The sequence below is a fragment of the Sinocyclocheilus grahami genome, unplaced genomic scaffold (genome assembly GCF_001515645.1).
Source record: "Sinocyclocheilus grahami isolate Dianchi unplaced genomic scaffold, SAMN03320097.WGS_v1.1 scaffold557.1, whole genome shotgun sequence".
Lineage (NCBI taxonomy): Eukaryota > Metazoa > Chordata > Actinopteri > Cypriniformes > Cyprinidae > Sinocyclocheilus > Sinocyclocheilus grahami.
In genome coordinates, this window is record NW_015505736.1 from 118,352 (window position 1) to 132,277 (window position 13,926).

General features: G+C 36.7%; 1 protein-coding gene across 1 annotated transcript in view; it reads left to right on the plus strand.

The window, feature by feature from the left end:
- Positions 1-13,926, plus strand: part of LOC107556170 (DENN domain-containing protein 1A-like) — a 65,980-nt gene that overhangs the window by 26,224 nt on the left and 25,830 nt on the right. The window contains exons 9-12 of the mRNA XM_016239219.1: positions 2,156-2,256; positions 4,313-4,358; positions 5,629-5,730; positions 6,508-6,618. Of these exons, the coding sequence (XP_016094705.1) occupies positions 2,156-2,256; positions 4,313-4,358; positions 5,629-5,730; positions 6,508-6,618 (360 nt within the window). The remainder of the gene's footprint in view (positions 1-2,155; positions 2,257-4,312; positions 4,359-5,628; positions 5,731-6,507; positions 6,619-13,926) is intronic.

Genomic DNA, 13,926 nt, shown 5'->3' on the forward strand with positions numbered 1-13,926 from the left:
CGGGAAATGTCATGCCCCTTACCATAGCTGCCTGCTGCGAGCTTCAGTGTAAATATTGCATCAAAATCAAATCTATTTGAGCTAAGTTCGTCTGCCTTGGGAAAGCTAGCTTGTCTCCAACATAGTGATAACACTCGTTGCCTTCTCTACTGCAGCTCAACCAGGTCTCGTCCCATTCGTCGATATTTGTGATATCACAAATCCTGGAAAATATGCGTTGTAGTACAAACGAGTCGTTTTTGAAAAGTGATTTCTGTTAAATAAAATATCTCCTTTTGAAGTGGACTTTGAGCTTTGTAACTTTGCAGATCTTTTTTATGCTCAAACAGCAACATTACAGACTAACTAAAGTTGAAAAAGTGAAAAAGCATAATAGCACCCCTTTAAAGGAATATCAAGCATACCTTGCCTTTTGTGGCCATTTGGCTTTCTTTTCACTTGGCATGTCTTCATTAATTATTCATAAGACCGCCAAATATTTTATTAGGAGCAGCACTCCAACAGTGCATTGTGGGTACAACTGGAGATTCAATGGCAGCGATACAGTTATTCTGAACTTTCTCTTTAATTGTCACAGAAAGGAGGTCATGACTGATTTTCTTGCAGGATCACATACGCTGTGATGAATCTCTCGTTTGCAAGCAAAACAGCTCATGTGGGAAAAATATCAAGAGTTAATTTGTTTTTGAATTCCACCTTTTAATGTTTATCTAGGTTTCGCCACCTCCTTTTCATGCCCTCGTCTTGGAAAGAAGACGGCACGACTTCACTTTCAAGTCAGGAATAAATCAAGCCAATTGGGCTTGTCTGCGGACATTGTTGAATTAATTGGAATGCGCCATTAGGCTTTTTTATCCATCTCTACATGGTACGGAAGGGTTCCCCTCTAAGAAACTAGACGAAAAAGTGTTTCTTTGCAGTGCCATGACCTCTCAGCATGATTCATTTATTGGACCTTGAGAAAAAGGGTTCTCGAACAGAACGGGTCTCAGAGCTTTGATATCAACCAAACTTCAGTTGGTGAGAAATGCCATAAATATTCATTTCTTTCTTCTAAATTGCCCGGACGAAATTAGATCTGTCACAACTAAAGCTTTTCCTTTCTTTTCAGAGAACTGCACAACAAATTTGCATATGTTATAATGCACGGCACTAAATTACTGTTAATTAAAGCTGTGCTATTTCTTGACTCGATAGGTCACGTCTTATTCAGAGAGGTTGCGTTCGACCACAATGTCACAGAACTCAACGAGCACAACAACAACAACACTCAACCAGCCTTACCCATCACTGACGTATACAGAAGTGATTCAGGATTAAAGCTGATCTCTTTGAAGCTAGCTGTTGTGCCACGGCCAAGCTTGGTTGGTTTCGGTGGTCAATTGTGATATTGTGTATGTCAGTGAGCAGGGGGGTCTCTTGATACTTCCGAGCCATGGTTCACACATTACTGGAAGCTCCAATTGTCAAGACCCCTCTTCTAGCCCCTACTCCCCATGGTATTCCAACAGCTCACAGTCTCTCTTGGTTAACTCATGTTTCATTCTTTGGCAATTTGCCCTAATGAAGTCCCAGAGGAGCCTTCAGACCTCTGTTCTTTTTCCATATTTAATCATGTTATTTTAATCTGGAAGATGAGGAAGCTCCGGCGTGTGCGCGTGTGCCACACAGGTCATTACAGCTGCTAGGTAGCCATGAGGGGGAATCAGGGTGTGGTGAGGGGTCACTTGGGTGTTCACTCATTAAACATCCACACCAGCGTCGTAATTAAGTGTTCGCTTCTTGTAGAGTCTGATTATTTTCTGTGTGTGTGTGTGTGTGTGTGTGTGTGTGTGTGTGTGTGTGTGTGTGTGTGTATAACAGTAATAAAGCATCATTAATTTTGTATCGCCGCTACACATTTGACACCTTGTGCTTTGGTGTATTTTTAGGCCCTCGATTGATGCCCTGATTTTGGGTTTGAACCTGTGCATTTAACATCAGAAAAGCGAAAAACAAAACGCAAGTTTAATCGGCTTGTGATGTTAAGATAAAAAGAGTAACTGTCTAATGCTGCCTACTCTCCTGGCCCACAATAAACGCAATTCCCTTAAGCATAACGCATTAAACGGTGGCATATGAAGGAGCTCACATGTCTGTTTTTTTCTTGTCGTAGTTAACTGCATGCGTTCATGGCTCCGCCGCCATGCTCTACCCTATGCACTGGCAGCACATCTTCATCCCTGTACTTCCTCCTCACCTGCTGGATTACTGCTGGTAAGAGCTGTGCTCGTCTCACACACTTACACAAATGTCTCATTTTTATCTCACTCAAGCTTGGGCTGTGCTGCGTTAGAGCTGTATGATTTTGTGCTTTAGGCATTTTGAGTGAGTTTATCAAGCTTTTACATTGATGTTTGCTTTGTACGTCAAAACGAAATTCACAGAAATTATGTTTTCTGCGCTGATTGCAGGGAAATCTGAAATTCTGCGGATTAGGATCTGACTACATACTTTGTCAAAACCATTATCATCTTAAGCCAAAATATTTAATAACGAGCACACATTGGGCAGCAGGAACTTTCAGCAGTCAGTTCTATGGAAATATGTTGCTTTCTGCTTAATGACAGATATTGATATGTATTTAATATCATAAAACAGACATGGATAAGTCTGACTAATTTATTTTATTTGTTTATTTATTTATTGTAGATTAAATGTTTTAAACTATCTATCTATCTATCTATCTATCTATCTATCTATCTATCTATCTATCTACCTACCTACCTACCTACCTAATACACACAAAATATTTTTTAATTTGTATATATAATTTGTAATTATTATAAGTATATATACATTTATAAAGTATATATATGTGTGACCCTGGACCACAAAACCAGTCATAAGGGTCAATTTCTCGATATTGAGATTTATACATAATCTGAAAGCTGAATAAATAAATTTCAGTTTGTAAGTATGGTTTGTTAGGATAGGACAATATTTGGCCGAGATACAACTATTTGAAAATCTGGAATCTGAGGGTGCAAAAAGAAAATCACCTTTAAAGTTGTCCAAATTATATATATATTTAAATTAATCAAATTTAAATATGAATTACAACTTTTAATAAATAATTTATATATAAATATGTAATTTTCTTTTACACAATGTTTCACTTAAAAATTCCCTTAAACTATAAAAAATATTTAAGTACAGGAAAATGAAAAAGTCAGACTTCTGTTAATCGGCCAAGCAGGTACATTCTCAAAATTCAGCCAAACTTTAGGCCATTAATTGGCCTGGCCGATATATTGGTCCTTCAGTAACATGGAGCTTCTGAACAAGCAGTACTACTTTCTAAAATACCCCTCATCCTAATGAATGTCTTTCACCATGTCTGAGATCCCAAAGGGTTTATGAAGGACATGATTTATTAGCACTAATGCCACCACACCAAGTCCAGCATGCAATCTCCTTTTTTTTTTTTTTTACCCATCAGGAACATATACAGCTTGAGAGGCAGACTGATTTCCGTATGCCGACTGTGGGCTAAAACCGTGACCACACTCTTAACTTACAGCCCTGCTCTATAGCTACCAGAACACCCTATACCCTTAAATTGACGGACTTGTGCTGCCATGCTTGACACCAGAGCTCCTCAGAAAATATTTATGGTCATTGATATAAATACAGCTTTAAGAGTATCGCCGTTTTCCAGTCCAGCACAGACATCCGAGTCGATTTGTCATATTTTAGCTATCTAATTATACAAAAAAAGCATTATCATATTATAAGGCTGTGCATCGCTCATAATGAGCGCTATTAGAAATGATGGGAATTAGGCTGTCATAACAAAGTTACACTCACGGACAACAATGACGTGACAGGGATCACCCCGTGCATATGCGTGCGCGTCTGCGTGTCAGCGTGCCTGCATGTCAGTTAAATCCGTGGCCTTAACAGATGCAGCGAGGGAGACTGCAGCTTATTAGCCACATAACCTGATTGAGCGAGCACTGTAGCGGCTACCCAAACCTATCTAATTACACGGCCCTGCCTCGCCCCGCTCAAAAGTGACGCTCGCCAATTACACTAATCACCTTCAGCGCTCAAAAGCGCTCGTTCCGGGAAATGGCCGAGAAAGCTATTAAAGTTTAGCTCGTGATGCATGCCGCGTCAAAGATATGTCAATTTACGGCGATCCTTGTTTGTTGTTATTGGCTTCTGGTGTTATATTTGTTCTCTGTTACTTTTTGGAATTATTAGTATTTTTAAAATGCAATAAAGCATTTTTATGTTGCTAATGACTGTGGTTTGTCTCTGTTTCCAGTGCGCCCATGCCATATCTGGTCGGAGTTCATCTCAGCCTTTTAGAGGTATGTCACATAAATCCACTGTCAGCAGCCGTTCATCATCCTTAAAGTGTTTTACGAGACGTTTGATCAGAAGCACTACTGCTACCAGTCACAGCTTTCCGATATTACATAAACCATCGTTATTTATTTACTTTTTCACTCCGGGTCACTTAAAACCAGCCGTCCCTCTGGATTCAAACCATCTGAGATGCTAATAACGCCCATCTACTTTGATGCATCATCGCTGAGCGCGGGGAAACCTACAAAAATTGACACATTGTTTTTTTGCTTTTTATCTCCCGGGTGCCCATGAGAAATGAAAGAGCCGGAGAAACAAAGAGATGGTGCGTTCAGTTATTGAGAAATGGCATGTTGGTTGGAGGTAGACCTATAGTTTCACGCACAGATCTGATAGCGCTGACAGTCGCGGCAGTGCTGTTGTTTATCACACGTTCGCCCGCTGACAGCCCCCCCCTCCACCCCTCCCTCCCCAATCCGGCTGCACGTAATTAGACCAAATCAGCACACGGGCCGCCATAGCAGCGACTGTCAAAAATGACAAACCAGAAATGTTTTACACACTTGGCTGTTTCCCCCACCTGCACTGGAGGAATAATTATTGGATTTGTCGCCACTACCGTGACTACCATTGTGTGGAAGCATTACACCGCTCAACTCAGTGGTGCTTCATTCAACATGCCTGAATAGTTTTATTATTTGGTTAGGTATTATGTATATATTTAATAGTGAAAATAGTTGCAACACTGTCACAAATAAATACAAACATATAGTGAAATAAAAAAAGTTGTGTGTGTATATAGTGGGTTTTCTAAATTATTTATCGATTACTGATATCTGTAATGAATATTTTGACTCTTCAAGAATGATTCTGTGAACCTTTGTGGCGTGAATTTGGAGTAGGTTTGTTTTGTTTTAGAGAAAATAACTCAAAAGCTTCATCTGGTTTCATTTATGAGAATCTGGTTTTTGCATTGTTAACTCAGTCTATTTAAATCTTGCCTGCTTAGTCTTTACGTATAGGTTTTGACATTGTTGAAGGGAAAAAAAAGTATATAATGTGCTCTGAATTTGTCTGGAATTTAACACTGAAAATGTATTTTAGCCTCACTATATTTTTATACAGCAAAATAAAAAAAATTTAGTTTATACAAATGCTTTAAATAAACTACTGTTGAAAAGAGTATTTATATATCACATATAGGCTATTAAAATGGTTACAGGAAATAGGAATAGGCAGGGTGGTGTGTAACAAAGTGTGTTGCGTTTGCAGAGAGTAAAGAGCAGATCCCTGGAGGATGTGGTCATTCTGAACGTGGACACAAACACCCTGGAAAGCCCCACAGACGACCTGCACAACCTGCCCAGTGACGTGGTGAGTGTTCCTAAACACACACACGTTTACCTAGAAATCTACTGTTTTTGTATAAACCTAATTACCTAATTATTTCTACAGTTATTACTATTGAATATTAAAGAATAATGTGCATTTTTAGAATTAAAAAACAATATTTACTTAGAGCCCTTCTTCCAAATGATGACATCCCCAGATTTGTCAAATATATATTTTTATAATATAATTTTTATTTAAAACTAAATAGTTTTTTTTTTTTATCATTGAAAAAGAAAACTTAAAAAAAAAATTTTTTTAAACATATAATATAAAGTTTATACATTTTATATAAATATAAAAAATTACTTTATGAGGACTTCCCCAAATGGTAAGTTTCCCCTAATTTTGCTTTACTTTAAAGGTAAAATTGTTCCCAGAAGTTAGTGAAAGTAAACCTACACACACTCACACACTTACATTACCGTTGTCACTCTGTTTTCTTTTGTTTTAAGCCCACTGTACACACATACACACACAGGAACATGATTGTAATTTTCTCCCGTTCTCTTCTTGGAACGTCTTTGTTCACACATTTAAACAAACTGTCTTTCTCTGGTCAGAGGAACACACTCTGTCCTCTCATCATTAGCAGACGCAGCCGCGGATCCCCAAAAACCGCGCTCTGTAAACTTGCCCCGTGACGTTAAACGGCTGTCGCAATTCGCCAGCCATCTCTGTGAATTTCAAACTCCTGCCTTCATCTCTCGCTCTCTTTTTTTTTTTGTTTTTTTTTATCTTTTCTTCTTTCTGCCTGCCCAGTGGCACATCTCTCTAGAAGTCCTGGATTTTCTGAAGGCGCAGGGAAGAAGGGGGCCAATTATTAGATCCTGCTTTTCTGCCACCTGCCAGCGCCTTCTCTCTTTAATTAATGTTTAGATGGCACGGTCAGTGCAACAGGAAGTGCATCCAGCGTCGGGGTCAGTAACACGTCTGTCATCTGTCCCTTTGAACATAAAGAAACGTGTTTGTGTTTTTTATTTTTTTTCTTCTGCCGTTCTTTTTTCTGTCCCACTGGGGGGGTGCTTTAACACTCCTATATGACTCGGTGGATCCCGCTGCTGTCTGTCCAAGCAGAAAAAGCCAGCCTGTTCTGTTATGCCATCTCAGCACTGGCATCCCATTTGTAAATTAAATTGCAAACCGAGAGCGTCGTAAGTAATAAAAAAAAAAAAAAAAAAAAAGGGGTCGGGTTTTTTGAAACTGACGGGGGGGAAAGAAAAAACCTCTTTGTCTTCGTAGCGTGATAAATTAAGTGGCAGCTCCATGTTTGCTTTGATCCTCTCGCGCAATTTTTCATTGACTAATGATAGAACGTATTCTGCATATCATGTTAAATTACCCCACCTGAATGTAAATGTCACCTACAATAATATATTTATCACCGCAAAAATTCATTTTTCTCTCCCTCTGGTTATCATACCTTTGGGGATATTAAAATTCATAACTCTAGGAACATGTTTAAATCGAGCAAAATCTCTGGGTTTATTTTTCTTAAATTGTCTGTCACATGGTGTTTGCTGAAACCGGTGTTTAAAAAAAAAAAAAAAAGGGCAAGTCGATTCAATTTAATTGAATCAATTAATTTGATTCACTTTTTTCTTTTCGTTATTTAAATACACATTTATACATTTATTCTAGCCTCAAAAAAATCAATGCATTTTACAACTATAAAGCAAAATATAATGTAACTGACCCTGGAGCATTTCTTTTTTCTTTTCTTTCCTCCCAAGTCTTTTATTGATTCAAGCCGAACCTTTTGAGATTCATCTAATTAAGTGTTTGAAGGCTTTTTTTTTAACCATGTGGACTTTATTATTCGGGGAGTCTGACCACTAGACCCTCTCTCAGACGGGTCAGGGGTGACAGTTGTCCTGAATTACCTGGCCCTTTTTTCAGACGGGACCCTATGCTGTGCTCTCCGCTGTCTGTCACTTAATGGCAGTTTTTCCCAATTTCACACATAATATTTTAGATTTATTGACTATTAGAAATGCTACCACGCCAGTAGCGATTCCGTTCTGCGCAAACCTTCGGATTTTACAAATCGAGATAATAATTGCGAGGATGTGGCGAACGTTCGAGAGTGATTTCAAACATGCCTTTTTATTAGAAACATCAGGGGTTGAAAGTCCACGGATTGTGTTTTTGGGTCGCGGTTTTAATCACGGCGCTTTCTGAAAGCGTCACACGAAGGTTCAAAATAAATTTGATGCTTTAAATGTTACTTTTTAGTGTCGTTGAGTATAAAGTGACTTTGTGATCCGACGTATATATAAATATTGAAATAAAAATCCCTTTCATTTCTTTTTAGTCTAACTGTCTTTTGCTAACTAGATTTTTATTTGTATTCGAAGATATTTGCTGCTGAAGTTTTCTAGTTCAATTTATAAATATTTAGGAGATTTTAATGACGGGTGGTTGTTGAGTTTGCGAAAAAGCGAAAAAGAAAAGAAATCATGTTAAAAGGAGAGTTTGCTCTCTCACAAATAAATGAAGGTGTTTCCCTCCTCCAACTGTTTCTTCTTGTTGTTTTTTTATTCAATTATAATTGGATTTGGTAGTAGAGTATGGGGTGTTTACTTGTGCAGTCATTAAAACTCTCTAAAAATAGAAAATTATGAATCCATTGTGCTACCAAACAGCGCTAGAGTCTTATTTGGATGCGATTCTCTGTGTCCTGTGTCAATCCTGAGACAGTTTTGATAAAATATTCCTTTTGACTTTATTACTTTTGTTCGAGGTACGCCAGATCTATTGTTTACTTTTCTTTGCTGCTTGTGTCATTCCGGTTGTCTCCATTTTCGTCTCTTCCACACAACTTATATTTGTACTTCCTGCGTTTGATCGTTTATGTTCTCAATCAACAGCGACAATTCGAGTTTGCACACCCACCTCGTGTATATTAAGCTACCAAATGAAGGTTAACAAATTAATCAGAGAGGAGCGCCTCCTCTGAGATCAGCCGGCGTGGTGTTTAATTGGGATTCGAGAGAAAACAAAAACAAGCACTACATCAGCTGACACACCAAACAATTACTGTTGGGGGAAAGTGGGAATGTTACGTTCTTCAGCGCTCGTTCTGTTTCCATTCTGGAGCCTCTTAAAGGATCGGTTTGTTGGGCCGTAGTGTGCGGGACAGGTGGGGCTCATTTCTGGCCCGAGTGGACTAATGCAGTGTCCAGCCCTCAAGGCACCGCCGTTATTAGTCTGTTGATGAACAATAACTGTACTTGATTGGCGCTTTTTTGCTTTAGACTCTGAAGGCGCAGTGTCAGACTGAAATCAAATGCAGATGTTTTAAAAATCATTCAAATGTACTTTTCAGTCAGACTTTTTAGCATTTTAATGCATCATTACTTTTTTACTAGGGAAGTTTATTTATTTATTTGTTTTGAATGTATGTTGTTGTATATTAAGAAGACACCGACCTGCATTTTGTCAGAAATCTTTTGGCATTTTTAATTGATGTCTGATAAAAAAAGTTTTATTTTATGTTTTTTTAAATTTATTTATTTGTTTATTTGAAATGTATGTTCTATATTAAGAAGACGACACTGACCTACGTTTTGTCAGCGATCCTTAAGCATTACAGTTGAAATATTCTGTCTTTGTGTTTTTCTAAAAGGATGTGAGAATTCACTCAGCGTGTACATATACTTTTCAGCCTAGTGCACATCAAAAGAAAGCAGAAGATTTTTCATATTTATTTCTTTTTTCTTTGTAGTCCTCTAATTGCCTCCCAACGGCTTTCCATCCCTGGACAGAATCCTTAACAAAACATATTTTCCCCTCTGTCTTTAAAAAAAAAGAAGTCTTTCAGCCATACTCCGAAAGGGTCACAGTGTAACCTGACGATATCGTGAGCTGATTTATTTGCATAATTAAATCATTGTAATTCTCTAATTTTTTTCCACATTTTGAAAAGTTCTTGTGTATTTTAGGTCACTTTTTCAAGCTCTTCTTCGTTTTTTTTTTCCTCATACAATTTTAAGTAATAATATAAAAATATGACAGTTTTCTTGTAATATGTACAATTCACTCTAAATAGTCAGGCTGCAAAATCCATCAGATCTCGGTTTATAAGCCTGGCAGAAGAAGTGTAAAATATATGTGTGAGGATATGCCTGTGTGTAGCGCCTGTCTGCGGCTTGTCCAGTTCAATGAATTAAAATCCCTTGACCATAAACAGCTCAGCTCTCGAGGAGGGCCGGCGTGTGTGTGCGCGAGCGACTGAGCATCTCAGAAGTGGTGTTCTGTTGAAACTCGGGTGTATAATAGAAGCCCACCACAGAGCAGATCTCCATGGTCTCATCCTTTAGAGCAGGAGACAGTGATGCACCTGCTAATTATCATCTCCAGCTGGTGAGTTAAATGGAGATCTGTTTCCAGGGCCACCTCTGACCCCGTGCTCTTTACTTGACGCTCTTCAAACCCTGTTGGGGAGTCCATGCAGTAGAGTTTAATGAGGGACTGTGTTTGCCCTCCGCAGGCTCGGCGAGTCGGAGGCTGCACTTTCATCCTCAGCCATCCTCGCTTGATGTAAATTGAAAAGATCACAGCTATGGGGAGAAGACCTATAGTGGAAAGGCCTCTCTGCATAGATTATGAATATCATAACTCAACATAACTCATCTTTTCTCCCCCCTCCTTCTCCACCTCCTACAATAGCATAGTTATAATTGGACCCAATGGGGGAGTCTCCCTTTGATCAGATCATAGGCTTTATGACTTTACACTAAAAAATGTCACTGCCAAATAGGTTTATCACCTGTAGAGCTAAGCTTCCCTCTGATGCCCCCCCGCTCACATCTCGTTAACGTTGCTCAAAGTCTCATGGTTAATTAATCTGACTGATCAATTATTGGCCATGCTTGTGCCGCCCAATTATTAAATTGAAGTTTATCACCGGCATCGTCTTTTTGTGAATCTGTCTGGTTTGTGAATCAAATATTGACAGAGGGCAAATCGAAGTGTAATGTTCATTACAAAATTCTGTTTATTTGAAAGAAAAAAAAAAAGAAAAAAAAAAATATATATATATATATATTTAATTATATGAATAATATGCATTTAAGATTGTAGTAAATGTCAATGATTATATAATTGAGTTATTATATATATAATAACTTTTTGAAAACATAAGTAATTTAGATATAGAAATTAAATAATTATTGATTTAATGTTTAAGATTTTTAGAAAATGTAAAAAATGTACAGAAAGAAATGTATCTAGGTTTTTCTTAATTATATATATATATATATATGCATTTACGATTGTAGAATATATTTAAATGATTACATAATGATAGATAGATAGATTAAACTTTTTGAAAATGTAATTTAGATAAAGAAATTAAATAATTTAGATAAAAAAGAAAATTTTTAGAAAATGTTTAGAAAATTTCTATATTTATATATAATACAAATTGTTTAATATTTATTCTCTCTATATATTCTAAATAATTTAGAAAACATTTAATGTATAAATATTTAAGTTTAAGTGATATTTAAATTACTACATATATTTTTATGTTATACAGAACAGGCATGTTATGTATGTTATATAGACCTATTAAAAAAATTCTATGTATTTTTTATTTAAATAAATCTAATGTAATTTAATATTATTAATTAAATATTAATAATAAATATTAAATAGTAATTATTATTATTGTATAATATTATAGTTATTTAAATCTGGCTTAAAATTGTAATTATTAATATTAATGAAGATTTGTAAGTCAGATTTAAATGACGATATGTTTTTATTTTATGGATACAGTAGAATTTTTTGAAAAAATTGTATAATAATTTTAAAAATGTAACAAAAAGACATGAAAATAAAAATAAAAACAAATGTAATTTAAATACACTGTAAACAAATTAATTAATATTTTTAAAGAAATATAAATACATAGTGTGAAATCTTAAATGTAAAACAGAAATAGTGAAGACGTTCTTGTGCACAACCTTTTGTTTTATCTCTTATTTGCCCACTGGGTATGCTGCACATTCTCCTGAGTGTGAGTGGCATTTTGCTTTCTTTGATTCTTCAAAAATGAAGACTGTTTAACGGATTGTTTGGGGAAAGCGAGAGAAGTGAGGGGAAAAAAGACAACGCATGAACATGAAATATTAATATGGCGCCAACTTTACATAAACATAAAAGCACTTAGCCAGTGTGAATATGGAGATGACACTTGTTAATTTAGCGCCGCTAAACTTCCTGTTTGATGCTTCTGAGTATTAGCCACATCAGCTCAGGGACGCTGTGAAAAAGAGGCATGTCCCAATAGAGACAAATAGAACAAAAGACAACAAAAATGCAATTCTTCCTATATGGAAAAATGCCACAGTTTGTGAACGGCCTGAATGAAAAACCTCTTTCCACAAGGGTCAGTGATGATTCAGCCAAGTGGTTTTCCTGTGTTCCTAAACCCAGCTGCCTCTTGGTATTCAGCCGATCACCTAAACGCTCTCGTTTATGCTCCTCACTTGATCTTCCCTAATGAAGGAAGCTAAACCGATTATTGATATGCACGCTGCTCGGTGTGAATTGCAGGCGTGCAAATGAATTGCCAGCAGATGGTTATGAGCGCCGCAGCATACGTAATCAATTTGGTTAACCTTACATTACCTGGATCAAGCACCGCTTCATGGTTCATCCCCATGTGTTTGTGCACCGCTGTGTCTCATGACAGGCTTGGATGATTCAATACAGAAGGCTTGGGGGTATGGGGGATATCTATCTATCTGTCTGTCTGTCTGTCATCTAATCGTATTTGCAGCCATTTTGGTTTTAACATCAAATAAATTAAATATATATATATTTTTTTTTACATAATTTTCCTTTTAATGTAGTTAATTAATTTTTGGGTCATGCCATTTGACATATGACAACATGAACTAACCTTTGCTCTCTCTAATTGTATACTATTTTCAGCGAACGTTTTAATGACTCTAAAAATGTCAAGTGCTTTTAGCATAAAAAAACTTTATATTCCCAGAATCATTTTGATTTAACTTGAATTAATAAATTATTTATTTTTTAAATATTATGACATTTTGCATAAATATCTTTGGGTTCTCTTTGGGTCATTCCATATGACAACATGAACTCTCTATAATTCCCTGTTTTAAGATTTTCTTGTCAAATGACAAAATGTTTTCTGCATGTAGTTATACCACAATTATATATATATATATATATATATATATATATATATATATATATATATAATGTATATGTTACGGGGCTCTATGTAAGTGAGGAGAGTATTTCTTCATACAGTGGACTACCAGTAAAACATTTTGCATGAAGCTGGGTGACAGAATGCCCAGGAGACTACAGGTTGTCATTAAGGCTAAGGGGGGTTACTGCTGTTTTTATTCGTTTTTGTTTTTTTTATTCATTTCATTTCATTTGCTTCGCATTTGCCTTAAAACACAAGCTCGAATACGGAGCGCTCTTTTGACAGTCGGCCCTATAGCTCATTAGGATTCTGAGAAGTCAAACAATTGAAAATCAGCCTTTGTGCTGCTTTATTTTGATCAATATTTCACTTTGTTATTACTGAGACCAAAAACACCTATCTGTCTTTGAAATGACAGCATTGCAGTGCTATTTAGCTGAAAACATTGCATTAGTTGCAATCTTTTATTATAAAATCAGTAATTTATGCATCATTCCTCCTGCATGCATCTGAAATGCGATAGCGGTATTTGATTTTACACATCCAGCATTACTGTCATGTTCTGCGATAATGGCTTTTCTTCTGTGTGCTGCATATCTAAAGAGGTTCCTCAATTTGCAACGAATCATCTGTGTGAAATACCGCTCTGCTTTATGGAGCCCATATGCTTTCCCATCAGCGCCTTAGCAGAATGGCAACATCTAACTGAGCTGTAAATGAAACAATGCAGGGAAATCATAATTGGCTCCCATGCAAGAGTCGGCAATCATGGACTTATATAGGTCACTGTAGTGCAATACCTCATGGGGCTCTTTTTTTATTGACCCCCAAGCACCAGGAGTGATGGTAACAAATGCGTAGATAAGACAGGTTTTAAGCCATGCCATTTAGCTACTCTGAAAGTGAATTATACAAATGTATAATTGGATTATAATTAGATCAAAAAAGATTGAGACTTGTTTGTTCTGTTGATAACCATGTAATCA